This window comes from Cnephaeus nilssonii (genome assembly GCF_951640355.1).
Source record: "Cnephaeus nilssonii genome assembly, chromosome: 6".
Classification (NCBI taxonomy): domain Eukaryota; kingdom Metazoa; phylum Chordata; class Mammalia; order Chiroptera; family Vespertilionidae; genus Cnephaeus; species Cnephaeus nilssonii.
This window is the reverse complement of record NC_137077.1, coordinates 37,949,518-37,969,625: the sequence shown is the minus strand read 5'-3', so window position 1 is coordinate 37,969,625 and position 20,108 is coordinate 37,949,518. Positions and strand designations below refer to the sequence as shown.

At 43.0% G+C, this 20,108-nt stretch overlaps 1 protein-coding gene across 1 annotated transcript in view; it reads right to left on the bottom strand.

Annotated features, from left to right (window-relative positions):
* The window catches only part of FGD4 (FYVE, RhoGEF and PH domain containing 4), a 228,075-nt gene that overhangs the window by 41,773 nt on the left and 166,194 nt on the right, over positions 1-20,108 (bottom strand). The window contains exons 3-4 of the mRNA XM_079773415.1: positions 19,719-19,902; positions 14,275-14,782 (exon numbers count right to left, since the gene is read on the bottom strand). Coding sequence (XP_079629541.1) covers positions 14,275-14,782; positions 19,719-19,902 — 692 coding nt within the window. The remainder of the gene's footprint in view (positions 1-14,274; positions 14,783-19,718; positions 19,903-20,108) is intronic.

The following is a 20,108-nucleotide window of genomic DNA, read 5'->3' as shown; positions in this document are numbered from 1 at the left end:
CAGATTCTATTGGAAGCTAACACACAGGCTTGACTTTTCAAAATAATGATAAATATGTTATTTTAAAAGCATCTTACTTTTGATATCCCTCTATACCAGTGGTCGGCAAACTCATTAGTCAACAGAGCCAAATATCAACAGTACAACGACTGAAATTTCCTTTGAGAGCCCAATTTTTTAAACTTAAACTTCTTCTAACGCCACTTCTTCAAAATAGACTTGCCCAGGCCGTGGTATTTTGTGGAAGAGCCACACTCAAGGGGCCAAAGAGCCGCATGTGGCTTGCGAGCCGCGGTTTGCCGACCACTGCTCTATATAATAGAGGGATTGGGTTATACTTGCATATTGAAAGCTGATTCTCAGAGTATTATTGCCTCAAACAAAAATACATTAGAGTAGCCCTGGCTGGTGTGGCTCAGTGATTGGAGTGCTGGCCTGTGCACCTAAGGGTCTCAGGTTTGATTCCTGGTCAAGGGAACGTACCTGGGTTGCAGGTTTGATCCCTGGGCCAGGTCGGGGTGCATGTGGGAGGCAACCGATCTGTGTGTATTTCTCACATAGATCTCTCTCTCTCCCTCCTCCCCTCCCTCCCTCCTTTTCTCTCCCTCCCTTTCACTCTTCTAAAAAAAAATGTCAATGTAAAAAGATCCTCAGGTGAGGATTAACAACAACAAAAAATACATTTGAGTATGTCTCAAGTACCAGATTTGAAAGATATACTCCTCTTATAAGAATAGACTAACTAATTTACTCTTCTCTGCTGCCCTCCGACTTCTCTCTGCTCACTGCACTTCCAAGGCTATTACTGTGTACTCTCACACCTCCAGTAACCTTTCCCAGAGATCTGCTCCATTCTCACTGGGGTTAGGTTCAGCCTCGTTATGTCACTGTACCTGCACACGAGTGTGCTCCAGGGTCAGTTCTGCGTCCTTAGCCGCAGATGTCACCAGCTCCTATAGTTCTTTTCAGACCTTTGACATGGCTTTCCTATAAGGCAGGAGCAAAGAGCTCCTTCCCACTACAGTTCACAGAGTTCACTAACTGGATAGGCAGAAAATGCGTGTGTGGAGCCAGTGAGTCATTCCTCAAAATCGTAGTGCCTACCCCCTGCCATATGCCTCAAAAACAAGTGAGGGAATAGATATTGCAGAGAGATTTTGTAAATGTTAATGAACAATTACAGCTTCCTGAAAGATGCTATAGGGATAAAATCTTCTTTTATTATTATTGTTTATTTTTATTTTATTATTATTATTTTGTTAATCCTCACCCAAGGATATTTTTTTCCATTGATTCTTAGAGACAGTGGGAGGGAGGGAGGAGAGAGGGCGAGAGAGAGAGAGAGAGAGACAGAGAGAGAGGAACATCCTGTGAAAAAGACACATCGATCAGTTGCCTCCCATGCACTAACCAGGGCTGGGAATCGAACTCAAGACCCTTCGGTACATGGGCTGATGCTCTCACCACTGAGCAACACCAGCCAGGGTCAATTTTTTAAACATGAATCAGATGTTGGCATCATGCTTTATAACTCTTCAATACATGTTCTCATGTGATTTCATTTTAAGTAGAATATTTTTCTAAAAGCATTGACTCAAATGTACTAATAGTTATTACAGCTTTTTCTACATATTAATGAAAAGTTACATTAAGAACAATCTATAATAATCCTATATAATAAAGAGGTAATATGCAAATTGACCCTCATGCCCTCGCACAAGATGGCTGCCCCCTTGTGGTCAAAGATGGCTGCCACAAGATGGCCATCAGGGGAGGGCAGTTTTGGGGGGACCAGGCCTGCAGGGGAGGGCAGTTAGGGGCAACCAGGCTGGCAGGGGAGCAGTTAGGTGTCGATCAGGCTGGCAGGGGAGTGTTTAGGGGGTAATCAGGCTGGCAGGCAGGCGAGCGGTTGGGAGCCAGCAGTCCCGCATTGTGAGAGGGATGTCCAACTGCCGGTTTAGACCCGATCCCTGTGGTCGGACATCCCCTGAGGGGTCCCAGATTGGAGAGGGTGCAGGCTGGGCTAAGGGACACCCCTCTCCCCCCCCCCAGTGCACGAATTTCGTGCACCGGGCCTCTAGTAAAATCATAATATGCTAATTAGACAGGACAGCTGGACAACCTTCTGGATGAAGCCGGGGCTGCGAGGGCTGAGGCAAGCTGCAGTGGCGACGAGGACCGATCCCCTTGCACAAATTTCGTGCATCGGGCCTCTAGTATGTATATAAATTATCAGGTTTTTAGAGGACCAGAATGCCCAAATCTGCTGTCAGTTAATTATATTCTCCATGGAGAAGGAAGATGTGGCTTTGTATAGGTACACATATCTCTGTGTTCCCAGAAGTCCATTCTCTTGTAACAAGATGAGTCAACTTAAGGGAATAAACACTTGATTTTGTACCACAAATTAGGAGATGCATCAAAATTTTGACATCATTTTTCATGTATTTCCAGACATCAATGTCTTCCATCTGGCTCAAAAGTCATACAGCTAGTAAGTGATTGAGTCCACAGTCAAATCCAGGTCTGTGAAAACAAAGTTCTTGCTCTGTGACAGCCTTTTAACTAAGAGAACTTCCTCTGGATTTGGGGAATAACAGAATGAAAAGGCAACGGAATAAAAACACAGATTTTGTGCTCAATTAAGATCATGTAATAATCCCCTAAGTAAGGTCATGTGGTCTCAGGGAAGATTTGTAATCAGCAAGAAATTTATCACCAGGTTCACATTACAAGAAAAAGAGAATACCCACTGGGACACACAGACATTACTCCTGTCCCAGTGCTTCATCTTGTAGTGTCACAAACATAATCAGGCTATTTTAGCATGATCTTCAAGAAGGTTTGAGAGCAAAGTGTACACCTGCTTTGGACCCAGCACCAAGGCTTTTCCAATCTTATGTCCTCTACACACAGTTGCAGCAGAAACAAACAAACAAAACACAGGAGAAGAGGTGTGTGTGAGAGCTTTTAATCTGAAGGTTATAATGACATTTTTTTTTTAGGTAAGCAGGGGAGGAGGGAGAAACTGAGCTTGCACTGACAAGGGCAATTTGGTTACTTGCGTCAGATCAGACAGGAAGCAAGTGGTAGCAAAAAGAGAACTCTGCTCTTATACTCAACTTAGTCTACATTAGACTAAACTGTCCTTCGGGTTTTGCAGAAATTAAAGATCAGACACCAAGAAAAAATGAATAAATACAATCAATAACTGAACTAACCTATCCTAAGTATGGGCAGGACATCAAAGAAATTAGGTCATTTATAAATATTTCTGATAATTCCTGGGAGTTAAAACCTTGTACATATTTATAAATGAGTGCCTTATGTGGTAATAGGGTATGGTTTTTAGGCAAGAGAAACAAAACATAGAAAAGCTAAGTCAAAAAGGAAGAGGCATGAAAACTTATTTTTGTGCATCCCACCGGAGTACCTCAGTTTAAAACAGAAATGATAGAAGGTGCTGGGATATTCACCAGGCAAGATATGTCGAATTCTGGATCTACTGAGGGACACGGTCATGGGTCTATTCATCTTAACTTACAAATGGGAAAACAGGATTTAATTTTATGTTTAATTTGACAAACACAGAGCTCACATTGTGTTTCAAGGCACCGTTCTAAGTCCTTTACAACGATTAAATGACCTAGGCCTTGTGACAATGTTAGGAGGTAGTAGGTAGGTATTATTATCTCCATTTCATAGGTGAGGAAACTGGGTTTAGAGAGGTTGAGTGACCTGCTCAAGGTCATTCAGCTGATAAGTGGCTGAGTTGGGATTCAAACCTAGAGAGTCTGGCTCTTGAGCCTGTCTTCCTGACCACCAGGCACTGTATTCTTTTCCTTTTTGTAAGACACATATTGTTTTGTTTTTGTTTTTGAAAGCCACATACAACTGCTATGTTTTCAAGATCTGACCTTTCCATTCCTCTCACACCCACACTAAACTGGATCTACATGTGCATCGTGGCCTCGATGTACCTGACTGTCCCAAATCTGGTTCATGGCAACACTGTGTTAACTCCCATCCCTGACTCCGTTATTCCTGTGTTCTTAGCACTGCTGATTAGCTGACCCTGGTTCGCTCCCACTCCAGGTTTGCTTCTCTTTCTTGAGTTCCAGGCCCTGAGCAATGGTGGGAAGACTGCTGAATGGTCCCTCCATCTTTGACCTGGACCTTCAAAGTCATAGTCATATGTTATCACAGGAGCCAACCTTCTCCACTGTCCTCAAGTTCCAAGCCTCATCCCTTGAGGATATCTCGCTAGCTTCTACAGGCACTTCCCAAATCAACACATCCAACACCAAGCCTTGGTACCACCTCTATGCTGTGGTCTCTTCGTACCTCACTGAGTGCCAGGTCTGCCTGGCTTCTCCACTTCTGCTCACAACAGGGAATTCAGCCTCTCCACTATGCTCCAGAACCTTAGCTGACCTTGGAATTCTCCTTTCCCCTTTACCTCATATCTTAAATAACGGTCATTTATCTTAATCCTCCTTTTCAACTATTAGTTTCCTCATTGTATTCACTGTAGTACCTTGCACCCAGTATAAGTACAATATAATTCACTCAATTTAATTTAATTACCCAGGTTCACTGAGCCAGTGAGCTGTACTGGAAAGGCCTAGGGCTCCAGGTCAGCTGGAGTTCTATATTCTAAATGATTGTCCTCATAAGCTCACCAATAACCCCACGTGTTCTACCCTCTCAAGCCCATTGGTTCTCACAACATCACTCTCTCTTCTTCTTTTTTCTTCTGTTAATTTACTATGTTCCTCTTTTGATTATGTTTGTGCTTTTAGGGGTTGGTCCTTGGCCTTTTCTCTGTTCCTACATATTTTATGTTGGCAATATTAATCACATTCTTGTATAAAGAATATCTCCAGAATATTCTACTTTTGTTTTAGACATTTTCACCTGGACAAGATAAAGTCCTTCAAATTCACTATGTCTAAACCCAATTTATTTTTTTGCCCCAATATATGTCGCTCCTTTTATTTCCTTTAAGTTCAATAATGGTATACCACCTGCCACCCATTCAAGCTAGGAGTTGAATATGACTCATTCCCCACATCCAGTTACCGGATCCTCAGAAATCTCTCTTCCTGGTCCTAACCGGCCGCAGCAGCCAGGACCTCATCCTCTCACACCTGGGATACTGAAGTTGCTGTTATGTGCCCTGCTCCATTGTTTTTCCTTTCATCTGACTCGTTTTTCTAAACCCACAGGTATAAATTCATGTCACTTCCATGCTTTAATTATCTCTGAGGCCAGAGAGTACCAGGCTTATGGGAAGTCTGAAATAACATGGGGGGGAGGGGAAGAGAAACCCTATGCTTCATCCAACAAAACAGGATGCAGAATGACCATACATTATGATATTGAATATAGTCTTAAAATAATCGGCTCAGAAAAACAAGGTGGAATGTTAAACATCAAAGCAGTTCTCTCTGAGTGGTAGAACTATGGATGCTTTGTGTATTTTCTATGCTTTGCTGCATTTTATTGATTTTCTATGAGAATTATTAATTTTTAGTTAGACTTTCAAAAATCTTTTTTAATCATTACTCCCAATGCTCTTAAAATAGATTAATATGGAAATGAATATTTAGATTATTGAAATCAGAAGAGACCTAAGAAACTTGAAGAAATTCAGAAACTATTTTATAGACCAGCTCTAATCTTATATTTACTCTGTTAAAGAAAATGTTATTTTAACATTTTAAAAAAAATTTATTGACAAAATTATATGTTGTATTAATAAACATCCTATAGCCCGGCCAGTGTTGTTCAGTGGTTGAGTGTCAACCTATGAACCAGGAGGTCATGGTTCAATTCCCAGTCAGGGCACATGCCCTTCCACTCTCTAAAAATCAATGGAAAAATATCCTCGGGTGAGGATTAACCAAAAAAATAAAGAAAAATAAAGAAAAAAGAAATGCCCTTTCCTCTTTAAGGGTTTATATTGAATTAGGAGGCACATGTGTCTGATTTAATACATTCTTTTATACATTTATTCAATAAATATTTATTGACTGTTAAAAAAATCTTTTTTTTATAACAGGAGATGACATATAAGGAGAAGTCTCCATTGTCCTAGTGGGAGAGAAAATACAACTTAGGCAATGCAAACCCATTTCGATTTGTCCTTAGCTTACATTTTCTTTTGAAGCCTCTCCCTCTCCCCCTTCACTCATTTCTCTAGCCCTCTGACCTATTATTATGAGGCCAGAAATACACCAATTATGGCACCCACTTTCTTGCCTTTACTCATTCCTCACACTTTCCTTCTGCCTAGACACACTCAACACCTTCTTCCTTCTAGCCCGTATCACCCAGCAACCTCCCACTCTTTCTTCAAGCCCAATTCAATGGCTTCTCCACAGCCTGCCCCTCATCTAGCCCTCCTCCAGGCACCTTTGTTTCTTCATCTGTGTTTCTGAAGCATGTATTCACCATATTATGGTGATTTACTTGTGTTCCTCTCTGCTCAGTAGACTGAGGCTTTGTGGGCAAGGTTTGTGTTGTTCATTTGTTTTAGCACCTGGAGACTGATCCTGGCCCACTGCACTTTCAGGTTGAACAACTGGTGGTTTTTTTCAGGTTTTTTCTATGAAGTTCATTTTTTCTCATTTCTTTCTTACATCTTGCCAACATACTATACAAAGTCACCACAAAACAAAGAAGTTCTGAGTTCACCATTCAGTTGTAAATGAACAAAGAAAACCTATCTTCACCTTAGTGGTTTGTGCAGTGGTTAGAGCATTGGCCCACGGACTGAAGGGTCAAGGGTTTGATTCCAGTCAAGGGCACATACTTCAGTTGCAGGCTCGATCCCTGGCCCTAGTCAGGATGCGTGCAGGAGGCAATCGATCAATGTGTCTCTCACATCAATGTTTCTCTCTCTTGGTCTCTCCCTCTCCCTTCCACTTTCTCTAAAAATAAATGGAAAAAATATCCTTGGGTAAGGATTGACAGAAAAAAAAAAAGAAGAAGAAAAGCAAAGCTATCCTCAAGAGTGTATGAACTATCCACATGGTTAGTGGACAACTTCCCTTATCCTGCACATTGTTTTAATACTCCTACAACTTTATTTGGAGCTCTCATTGTAATAATCTCTATATATAAAAAGGCAGTGACCGTGACGACCGAAACAACCAGTCAACTGAACAGCAGGGTGCATGGGGCGACCAGGCTGGTGGGGGGGGGGGGGGGGGGCGGTAAGGGACGGCCAAACGACTGAACAGCAGGCTGCATGGGGCGACCAGGCCAGTGGCAGGCGGCAGTTGGGGGTAATCAGGCCGGCAGGGGTGGGGGCAAGTTGAGGGCGACTGGGCCGGTGGGGGGAGGCAGTTGGGGGCGACCAGGCCAGCAGGGGGAGGCAGTGAGGGGTGACCAGGCCAGTGGGGGGGGGGGGCAGTTGGGGCAACCAGGCGGCGGGGGGGCAGTGAGGGGTGACCAGGCCAGCAGGGGGGGCAGTTGGGGGCAACCAGGCTGGCAGGCAGAGGCAGTTAGGGGGTCAGTGTGGGGGGGGCAGTTAGGGGCAAATAGGCTGATGGGGGGGCAGTTAGGGGTGACCAGGCCAGCAGGGAGGGTAGTTAGGGGCAATCAGGCAGGCAGGCAGGCAGGTGAGTGGTTAGGAGACAGCAGTCCAGGATTGTGAGAGGGATGTCCACAGGATCGGGCCTAAATAGGCAGTCGGACATCCCCAGAGGGATCCTGGATTGGAGAGGGTGCAGGCTGGGCTGAGGGGACCTCTGCCAACCCCCCCCCCCGTGCACGAATTTCGTGCACTGGGCCTCTAGTCTATATATATATATATACATACATATATGTGTGTGTGTGTGTGTGTGTATGCGCAACCGTTACGATGGAATGACTGGAACGACCAGAACAACCAGTCGTTATGATGCGCACTGACCACCAGGGGGCAGATGCTCAACGCAGGAGCTGCCCCCAGCCTGCAGGCCCTGATTGCCAATGGGGCCTTCAGGCCATTATTGCCCAATCGGGGCCAGGCCCCCAGGCTGGGACGGGGAACCCGAGTTGGGTGGCAGCGGATGCAGCCCCTTTCCCAGGGGGGCCGAGGGCCAGCTCCCTCCTTGGGGCCGGCGGCCAACTGCCTGGGTCCTTCCCCCTGACTTTGCTGCTGGCCGGCAGACCCCTCCCCCGGCTGGCAGGCCCCGATCATCCCAATCACCCTATTGGGGCTGGGCCCTAGGCTGCGACCGGGAACCGGGAGTGGGTGGCAGCGGACATGGACAGCGAGGGAAGGAGGGGGGGCAGGGTGCTGCACGGTGGTGGTGCACACAGCGGCGAGGGAAGGAGGAGGCAGGGAGGCTGGGAACCTGATTGGCCTGATCACTGGCCAGGCCTAGGGATCCCACCGTGCATGAATTTTGTGCACTGGGCCTCTAGTAGCAACAGTAAGAGGCTGACCAGTGGAGCTGGGTAATTTCTTGGCAGTGCTTTCACTTGCTTGGAATTACCCCTGATTTGGCAAGAGAAGAAATAGCTAAGGAGTGACTTACTATGTCTTCTAATCTAATGAGACCTCAACAGTTATTCTTATTTTTCAAGAAGTGAACTTAAAGAAATGTAAAGCTTTACCAAAACAAAAACAAAACCTGCTGCCTATCATAAAAAATGGAGAACAAACATAAGCATTGTTTTAACTCCCAGAAAACTTTGATACCTCACATCATATCCTGTAAATTTAATTAACAATTTTAATGATTAGGATTAGACTTAGTAGGGGGTAGGGGGGAGTGACAGAAAAAGAGGAAAAGTGAGTTGATTTGAATTAAAACAATAGTTTTCTACTCACAAATTTACTTCTGAATTTGATTCTGTCATTCTTTTCCCAAGGAGACGATTATCTTAATTTTATGTTCAAAAGTTATAAACGCTTAAGTCTTATATAATAATATAATAAATAAATGGTAATTAAAAAAACAGAAATAACTAGGAAGTGAGCATTAACCTTTTGCACTCAGATGTCGAGTGTGACTCGACAAGGTTAGCATTGGTAGCAGCTCGAGAAAAAAGCAAGCGAGTGCAAGATTAAAGGTGTGTTTTTTAACTTTTAAAATGTTTCTATAAATCTGTACTTTGTGGCTGGACACCTCCTTCTTCATCTGTCTCCTACTTTACTATATAATTTCTTTCATTGTTGGTGAAATGAAAGATTAAAATTTAAAAATTATCTCTAGGGAATGACGTAACTAACATGGTGATGTAGGCTGCTCCTGACTTCACTCCCCCTCCCCCAAGAACAACTACCAACTATCAAGAAACCACTGAGAGAATCCTGGAACATGGGGGGAGGCTGAAGCCCTCCCCGCACCACAGGGACCAAGACAGAATGCATCACAAGGGTGGCATGGCACTGCTAGCTGGTCACATGCTTTTGGTTTCACTGAGAGACATCCATCTGCCACCACATTCAATAATGATTTTTAAAAAATGTAGACGAAGGAGGAAGAGGAGGAGGAAGAGGAGGAGGAGGACAAGGAGGAGGAGGAGGGGCAGAAGACTGTGATGAAGGCAATAATGTTGCCCATCAGGTCTAGTAGTCTAGGATCTGGCTGGGTACTAGATTCCCTCTAGTCATGAAGTCAAAGGCAGACAATAGCAACTACATCCTCCCCTTTCCTGTAGCGATGAATTGAGGACAATGCAGGTCAATCAGCATGATTACTGATACAGGTTTAGAAAGAAGTCTTTTATATGAAAGTAAAAGCCAACAATCCTAGTGCAATTTAAATATCTTAAAGGAGCTTTGGCCTAGGGACTGGGATTTTAAAAAGTAAGAACTTGCTTATACACAGTTCATTTATATTATTTTGCAAAAATTCCATACCGTCCTGTGAGGGGTTGGAAGGTGAAGAAGAAAAGGCAAGAAATCAGAGACTTTTGGGGGAGTATAGTTAGTTAAATTGAGGAAAGTCTCTAAATCCATATTACATTTTATGAGATAGGAAACTATCCCAGGGGGTATTTTAACTCTGCATAATAATATTACTCTGACTTAAAAAACAAAACAGCTTCTGTTAGTCTTTAAAAAAAAACCCTGCTATTTTTAGAGGTTTAATATATTGCTACTTTGAGCTTATGTTGCCAGTAACAGAGATTATTTAAACTTTAGTCTTAAAAAGTTTATATCTACACACATTTATATTTGGCCTATAGTATAAAATTATAGAGGAAAACAATATCAGAAAAATATACCAATATAGTACATTAAAGTGTATAATTGGATATTAGAAGGCTCACACAAACGAAAGAGAAGTTCACATCTATATAGCATTCCACATCAGTGCATGTCTACTAAAGCTGACCCACCAAAGCCCACAATTCTTGAGAAAGGGTGACCATCTAATATATAAAAAGCCAGCGTTTGTAATGACCAGAACGACAGGTCGCTATGACGCCCACTGCGGCCAGCGAACTGGCCCGATCAGGGGGCAGGGTTGGAAGCCAACCTCTCGCAGGCCCTCCCCCCAGCTGGCCCCACCCCTGATCAGACTCTCCCACCCCGATTGATGGCAGGGCAGCCGGCCAACCCCACCACGGCCCTTCCCCCTGGTTGGCCCTACCCCTGATCACCCAACTACCCCAATAGGGAGCAGGGCTGGCCAGCCAACCTCCTGCAGCCCCTCCCCCGAGCCAGCCCAGCCCTGATGGAACCCGGATTGGGATGGGCCAGCTAGTCAACCTCCCGCCGTCTCCTCCTCCCTACAGGCCTGGCCCCAATCTGCCCCAATTGGGGCCAGGATGGCCAGACTCCACTCATGCACGAATTTGTGCACTGGGCCTCTAGTTTTTAATAACATTCATTCTAAAATGTATTGACTCATTTACCTGAGTCTCCTAATTATGCTACTTTTGATAACACAAATTTGTCATGCCAAACAGAAATTCTAATACTATTTCATCTCCTCACTCCCGACCCCCCTCAACCTCCTCAAGTATGCTTGCCTGTGCGGGCAGCACAGGTACACACACGAGTCCTTTGCCTCTACCTTCCCTGGAACTTATGAGTTTCAATTTTTCCTTATAACATCTCCCCTTCAGTAGATTTCAATCTTTTCATCTGCTGTAATACACAATTAACCTTCATTTAAAGGTACTGTAACACCTTGTGGGTGAGAGATAAAGGGATCGCAAAGTGTTAACAATTTCCCTTTGGCTCTGAGGTGTGTGTGTGTGTGTTTTTAAAATCCGTTTATGGTAGAGCCAATAGTTTCAGTAAGGTAGGTATTCTTTATCTTTTACAAGGTAAAAATAACAGTATTTTCTATTGACCACTGAAAGAGATTCTTGATCAAAATACATCAGATAATCAATAAAACAGTTACATAAGCTGAAACTATTTTAAGTCAGTTCTCAATTATTAAGAATGATTGTTCAAGATGCACTTTAATATGTATCTACTTTCCTGAAGTATCTTTGTGATTCTATTCTATTCCTACCTTCCAGCCCCCAACCCCTCCTTCTCCCATTCCTGGTGGGCACTTAGGACATGTCCATTAAATTTAATTCTGGGATAAGTGAAACTTATTTAATACTTTTCTGATATAAATCTCTTTATCGACTTATATAAAGATAGACATTTTTTTCAGTTGTCTGCATCGTGAAACTCAAATATTCCATTACCTCTTAGAAGTTCAACACATGACAGATGAAGCAGCAGCTGCCAACCTGGAGGGCGGTGCTAACAAAGGAACGTACCTACTTAGATGCTGTTGCCACTGAAAAGGGCCTTACGATCATACTCAGTTTATAGCCTTTAACTAAAGGCACAAAAAATTGACTTGTTGAAAGTCGTACCGTTAGTTAGTGGACAAGCCAGAAGCCGCATCCAGATTTCCTGGTTCTGGTTGTCTGGTTCACTCTATACTGCTAAATTAAGATTTCTGTTTTATGCTTAATTACAAGTAAAATGTACATAATATAAAAGTTACCATCTTAACACTACTAACATTTATGTTTGTCCTTTGGAACAAGGAGAGGCAAGGCAACAAGCATCAGAGCAGCAAAGAGGAGCACATGCTCACCACATAGAAATTAAATCCTAAGACTCTTTTCCGGATGGGAGACATGTGGTGTTCAGAACTACCGCTCTGCAGAGAAAAAAAAATTATTTTCTTCCCACACAGAGCACATGCCATCCACTACTTAACCTTCCCATTTAGTAGAAAGGCCAGCTGTACTCTTCTAGATTTCACTCGTTTCATACAGAAGCCTGATTAAGTCTCTCCCAAACCGATCTCTGAAAATGGACACATAATACTAGTATATGACCGTGGGGGGAAAGTCGTACCCAGCAACCACAGGCATCATTACCAACTAAAATATTTCCCTTAATAAGAATGGCTCTTACTGTTTTATAAATACTTGCTGGTGGCATCCTCCCAGCGGTAAAAGGACAGCTGTCTGAGTTTTGAGTTTCTTGATTCTAACCTTCTCTTCCATGCATCATGGTTCAAGCAGAGACACACTAACTCACTCTATCAAGATGGAAAGAGTCACTTTGCAATGTCCTGTTTCAGATGTCACCAAGTATGACTCACTTTCTCCCACCCACTTCCTCCTCTGAACTTCCCTTGCTTGAAAGTCAGCATTTAAAACCAATTCCCCAAACCTCGAGAAAATAAACCAGTGGCTCCTTTCTGGAATTGTCTTTTGTTTCAGGGGCAGTGAAAATTGTACCATCAAGGTGGAGTTCACTTTAAAGTTCCAAACACATCCATCAATCACTTTTTACTCTAATATTTTAGTATCAGTCCTTTTGAATTTCTGCCTATGTTAATGCCAGTTAAGACACAGCGCCATTAAAAAAAAAAAAGTAGTACATAGATTTAGGACTTGGATTTTTCACTTACAAATTTTTATAGAATTATCAAATTTTCAAGTCTCAACTCTCCTACCCAGATTGTTATTTAAAACTGATAAGAGACTAAGCAGTGGAGATGTTTTTCTTGTTTTCAAAGATGTAAACAACTTTCTATCCCAGCATCTACAGTGATGTTTCCATGGCACCTCCAATCCAAGAAATTCCAAATACTCTGTCAAAGCCATTACTTATTACTGTTTCAAAAGCACGACACTGACGTGGATAAAGAATACAAATGCAACGGTCTTACCACTGCAATTGTATCAAAGTTTCTGCGATAGCACAGGCAAATGATGGGCACATTTCACCAACAAGTCAGCGCTCTGTTGGCACAAGGGCAAAAATGCCACTCAGGTGGTTCCCAGGACTCTTTAGAAAGGGTATCAACTTCCAGTAGGCCACAGTCTCACCCCCCTCTAGGAAATCACTCATGGCTGCTGCACTCAGTGACGTTTCCCACATGTTGGCATTTGTGTTTGTGACTCATGGCATCCGGGATACAACCCTGGCCTGGGAATCAGGGCACAAGGGGTCTCGGCTATTATTACAACCCTGGAAAATCACTTCAGCTTTCTGGGACTCTTTCTACTTCTATAAATGAATTGCTGGCTCAGGCGATTTTTAAGGAGTCTTCTAATTATAAAAATTGTGTGTCAATTAGATTTAAAAAAAAACACAAACAAACTTAGAAGTCTGGAAAGAGTTACAGATAGCTATTGGCTAATTTGTGGCTACTTGCATATTCATGTCCTTACAAGACACATTCGCTAGTATACGTTAATCTTCCAAGCCTATTTCTTCTATTAAATTAGAAATGTCTGAAAAGCAAAGATTATGCAATTTCCTCTTGCTTAGACCATAAATATTAGGGGTGCAGCCCTAACACCTAGCAACGAAGAACATTTTCTTCCTATGTAAACAAAAGCAATGTTGTGGTTTGCCTGTATCAAAGTTGTCACACTCTTCTGACTCCTGAAATCACAACAGGTGGACAGAACCTACAGAAAGTAGGGGAAACAGCCATTACCAGCGAGAGCTAGAAAACTGTTTCATTGGGGCGGAGGGCGATCTGACTCATTCATTTCACCGGTGCTATGAAAAAGAGTTTTAAAATAGTGGCGGAGCATCGACCTATGAACCAGGAGATCCCGGTTCGATTCCCAGTCAGGGCACATGCCCAGGTTGTGGGCTCGATCCCATAACCGGTAATGAGGTGTGCAGGAGGCAGCCAATAGATGCTTCTCTCTCATCGATGTTTCTATCTCTCTATCCTTCTTTTTTCCTCTCTCATACCAATAAAAACATATTTCTTAAAATAATTATTTTTTTAAATGATCAGTGCTCCCTCCTACTTATGAGCCGCTCTCATGCTTTACCTTCATCTCCTGGTGCTGGTCCAGCTGTTCTAGTTCCGAAGGGCTTTCCCCGTTTTCCTTCTCTTGAGCCGTGGCATCTGTGTCTGCCCTTTCTTCTTCCAGGGGGAGGGCTGGGTCCACACTGGGAGTCCTGCAGCTGCTGTCAGAAGCATTTCCCTCACAGTCATTTGTTGTGGGTGAGGCAGGGCCCGTGGTACTCTCGTCTCCTGCTCCATTCACTAAGTTCGTGTCAAGCAAGGGTTCAGCAGTTTGAACAGGAGCATCTGGGCTACCAGCGGCCACTTTATCCTCCTCACATTCCACCTGGTTTTGTGCCTCCATCACACCGTTAGCCACACAAGTTTGTACACCCTGAGTTAGCTCTAGATCATTTCCCTGCTTCGGTGGTGGGTGCTGGGAGGGGAGCTTTTGCTGAGGTGTGGTTGTCAATCCATGCCTTCCCGTGGTTCTAGGAGCGTTTAGGTTCACAGCTGAATTTTTCTTCAAATCGCCGTAACTTGATAATGTGCTAAAAGACGAAAAACAGAGGAAGTGTGAGAACACTGGCATGGACCAGCTCTAGAATAAAAACAAGTTTATTCCAGCGGAAAGGGATAGTTAGTAAAAACATTTCCCCTTCTGATGGTTTTAGAAACACAGGTAAGAATATGCCAGTGTAGTTTTCAGTCTCTGGCAATGCTATCTGCATTTCAAGGAACATTTACATAAAGATGATAGGCCTGACCATTATCTATAAGGGCTGAAACATTTCCTCGGGCTGTTTATCAATATTGCTAGTTAGTAGAGACTCAAATATGAGAAATATTTATATTTATAAAGCCATCTTTTGCCAAGACTTCTACTTTCTTAACATTTTAAAAATAAATAGAGCCAGTCCTCAATGTATGAGAAGGTTAGAAACCAAAGATTATTTTTGTTTGGAAAGTGAAACACATCTCAAAAACTTGATTACACATGCTGCCATAGCCTCCTAACCGATCTTTCCACTCCCATGCCCGGTCCCTGCCAATCTAGTCTCTCTAAGTCAGCCAGAGATCAAACTCAGTGCAGGGTTCCCCACACGCTTAAAGGTCAATCTAGCATCCTGAGCATGGCCCTGGAGATTCTGTATATACTCTGATAGCCTGGCCTCATTAAATTCCATTTCTCCTCACTCCCAGTGCTCTTGTCATTCCTGTCTCCTTACTGTCCCCCCACCTCCCAATAAGCAAACACGCATCTAAGGATCTCCTCGCTGCTGTTCTCTCTGCCCAGGACCTCCTTCCCTAAGACACTGGCTGGCTTCCTCCTGCCCACCACTCAGGGTTCTGCTCAGATGTCACCTCCTGGATGGTTCTCTCTATGACAGCATACTCCATCACTAAATACACATTTTATTTTCATTTTCTTTAAAGCCCTTATTATTACTTACCACCGTATAGAACCACAATAGTATGTTGGAACCTAACTTCCAATATACACTAGTGGCCAGATTATTATGATCTTTGAACACATAATAATCTGGCCACTCAGAGTGTGTGTGTATGTGTGTGTGTGTGTGTGTGTGTGTGTGTGTGTGTGTGTGTGTGTGTGTGTTTGGAGGCCCGGTGCATGAATTCGTGCATGGGTGGGGTCCGGCCAGCCTGGCCAGGGGGAGGGGACATGGGCGGTTGGCCAGCCTGCCTGCTGGTCGAACTCCTGGTCGAGGGGACAATTTGCATATTAGCCTTTTATTATATAGGCTATACACTGAGTGGCCAGATTATTATATGTTCAGAGATCATAATAATCTGGCCACTCAGTGTATTTCAATATTCCTATGGGAATATTTATATAGCATTTTAATCTAGGATTCCAGGGAGGAAAAACATAAAACTCTGGGCTGCAGTCTTGAAGAGATTCCTATGACCTAATGAGGAACAAAGATAAATTTAGACTAATGCTCCAAGACGGTGTCGAGCGTACCTGTCCTGTTCTCTGCGCTATCCCGACTCCTTAGCACAGCACTTGCCATATGAAAAGTGCTCAACAAGTACTCAGTGAGTAATAAATAACTGTGGTCATGATGATGATCATGGCACCAATTCAGTATTAGCAGCTAACATTTATTAAGTGCCAAAACCTACACCAAGCCCTTCACAATGGTTATCCTGTTTCATCCTCATAATATTTCCAAAGTGGGGACCCCATAAATCCAGGCTTTGAAACTTACACAATGTGGCAATGTCACATGGCTAACACATGAGAAGGCCAGAGTTCAAACCATGAAGTCTGATGCTAAATCCCACAGTCTTCACCCATTATAATAAATGCACTGGGCCATGAAGGAGGGAGTGAGGAGCAGGTGAGAAGGCTGCATACAAATGTGGGAAGACAGCCCAGGGCTCGCATCCTCCCCAGCGCAGGAAGACATCAGAGGGTAGAGCCGGGGGGGGGGGGGGGGGGGGGGGGGGAGAACAACAGAACAACACAGGACACAGCAGCAAGGGCGATGGATGATGCTGGGATGTGTATCCCTGTCTCCCCTCGCTCTACTCCTTCCAGACACCACTGATCTGGACTGGAGAATGAAACAGGGAATAGCAATAGACAGCAGGAAAGTAATAAGGGAGGAAAGAAGACATGGTCAGTTTCAGCTCCATAGGAAAGAACATATTGGTAGGAGAACATCATCTATGTAAAAGTTGGAGGTTATCCAAATAAATAAATGTGACACACTCCATCAATGCAAATTATCTTCTATGAAGTATACCCTTGGCCTAGATCAGTGGTCGGCAGAGCCAAATATCAACAGTACAACGATTGAAATTTCTTTTGAGAGCCAAATTTTTTATTTTTTATTTTATTTTTTTGAGAGCCAAATTTTTTAAACTTAAACTTCTTCTAACGCCACTACTTCAAAATAGACTCGCCCAGGCTGTGGTATTTTGTGGAAGAGCCACACTCAAGGAGCCAAAGAGCCGTATGTGGCTCGCGAGCCGCAGTTTGCCGACCACGGGTCTAGATAATTCCCCAAACGGCCCTTGGAGAACTGAATCGAACTGTGCTCCTTTTTCTGACCATATCAGCAACCAGCAACCCAGTAGAAAGACCCTCAGAAGATCCTCTGTAGCAAGCTTTGGGTTTGCTTAGGATTTCTGGTAAGGACTGCAGTGGATGACAGGAGGGAATTTCCTGCAATAAGTGACATCCAGCTGATATGTGGGGGGAATGAGGTAAGGGATGAGGTGGCGGGGGGATTAGTAAAAGCAGTGGTTAGTACGTAGGAGATCCCTGATGCTTTGGAGAAAAACAGCTGGCCTAGCAGTGTCCTTGATAAAAAAAACACAATGTTTGGTTTTGTGAGAAAATGTTACTTATTTCTAAAATCCTGAAATATGTCATAGGTTGAAAAGACTAGTTTCTCTTACTCTCCAAAAAAAAAAATATATATATACATATATAAACTACAGTGAAAAATAAAATTGCACTTGTTTCAAATACCTCCTCTATGTCACTTATCCTAATAAAACAGAGCTATCCAGATTATTGTAAAGAGCGAAACTCGGCTACATGGGTAAGGTCTTAACAGGTGCAATTGGTCTTCCATGATGCCACTGCAGCAGATATCGGTTCTTCCTATCAATCGACTGTGGTATCGCACAGCCCGCGAATCTCCCTCTATTCCACAGAGTGCCGGTTCAAGCTGTAATAACTGGGGCCTACTAGTAACCCGAGAGCTATACTGCAGGCACATGGACATCAGTGTACAGGAAACACAAACTTCCCATTCAAGCCCCATAGACTCAATGTAGTACTAACCCCTCGGGCACTTTTAGGGTCAGTTTCTACTCATAACATCTCACTAAGAACGTACAGTTATGTTTCGTATTGGCAGTGGACGTGGCCACAAGTAACAGTCCTTCAGCAGATTTGCCAAAATGCTCACGTGATATTTTAGCTTCACTTAGAACAAGTTTTCTAAAAATGTCATAAATTATAGCACATCTCTCCTGAGATCCAACCTTCTAGCTTGGCATCAAAATGCGACTTTGTATCTGTGAAGTCTGAAAGAGTAAAAGAAAACTGGTATCAATGAGTGGGAACACTGTGTACCTTTTGCATATGGAGAGGAATGCAAAGAGTGGGTTACCAGATTTGTGAGGTTTAGAATACAACCTTTGGAATACTGACCCACTCAGGGGATTCGGGTTCTGGCTCGCACCGTGAACAGGGGCCAGGGCTCCAGGGCCCTGCTATATTACAATCATAGACATGGCCCTGGAAACCTGCAAATATGAGGGGTCATGCTCCAACTTATTCTGGGAAACAAAAACTTTAAGTGGAATTAAATCATTTAGTAGATTGCTATAATTTAAGATAGCAAAACTATTAAAAAATCCTACTTCCGAGGGGGAAATGTTGAAATTTAAATATTCATGACTCAGGCTCCCACAATTGACAGGGAATGAAAATTGAAGACAGGCTTCTGAACTTTCTCCAGAACTTGTTACTAAATATAGTCTCATTTTAAATGAGGAACACTGCCGCTTTGCAATGGGTCACAATTTCCAGAAGATTTTGGAAGCATTTCCAAACTTTGGTTCATTACATATATGACAATAAATCCTGCAAACAATAAAACCACCTAATATTCCAAAATAGTACACTGGATTTAATGGAAATTAGTGGCTTCAAGGATGAGAGTAAACTTAAACATATTCTGTTAAATTATACACAGTCTCTTGGTGACATAAAAATAACAAAATGCTTCTGATAAAATTTTCCCAAAACTGTATTTGTCAGTGATGGGAATTCTAAGAAAAAACAATTGAGGTCATATAAATAGAAAAGCAACTTATGTGAGTTTGTGGGTTTTTCTTCTTTAAGTGAGAAATACACAGTGTCTCACCTATCGTTTTTGAAACATTAAAACTAAAGAATATAAAACTGTATCAATTGTCAATATCTCTTCACAATACCTAGTATATAGTAAGAACAGGGGTGTGGGGAGAGGGGAAACAGATTCCGAATGGATATAGAAGACCCACATTAAATACAGTGGGTCAGAAAGAAGCCTACGGAGATGGGACAGGCCCACTGGAGTCACATCCACAAACATACAAAGCAAGAAACAGAGATAGAGACAACTTCCTGCCTTCCCAACCCAATCTCCAGTGACCAACACAATGACCCCAAGGACACACACAGATACCGGGGCAGTGAGAGTTGCATCCCTATAACACACCTAGCACACAATGTGAAGAAGCGGGTGCTATTAGTGCTGCACACAGATAACGAACAGTAAATGACAGTTTATATTAGGGCAAGATTACATGCATTTAAAATTCACTCTTTCTAAAGGCCTACCAAACCCAATGGAAGAAGATGTATGTTGGATTTGGAAAACTTATGCCTCGATCATCTTTTTCAAATCTCAGCTTTCGTCTCCCCTCTGCCTTTTCCCATTGTGAATTAGCTCTTACCTGCCTCCTTCAAAGCGACTGATGAGATCTGATATTTTACTGGATTTTTCTTTTGAGACACAAGAAGCAGAGGCAGGTTTAACTTCCTCCATCCTGGGTGCTGCACTAGATAAAGCTTTATGCTTAGGGGCTGGGTGTATACTGGACAAAGGTGAATTCTGCAGATGTAATGGCTTTGGAGGCACTGTAGAAAAAGAATTAATAGAATTCAGTATTTCCTTAACAAAACAAAGCAAAATCTGGAGTCCTGGGTATAAAAATCTTCAGCATTATCAAACTTTTATAAAGAGGTCTGTCAACTTTGTATTGAAACTTAACCAAGGGATATTTATCTATCTTGGCTCTGTGTCCTGTAGAAATTTCATTTCCAAGATTCAAGTGGTTCTTTTC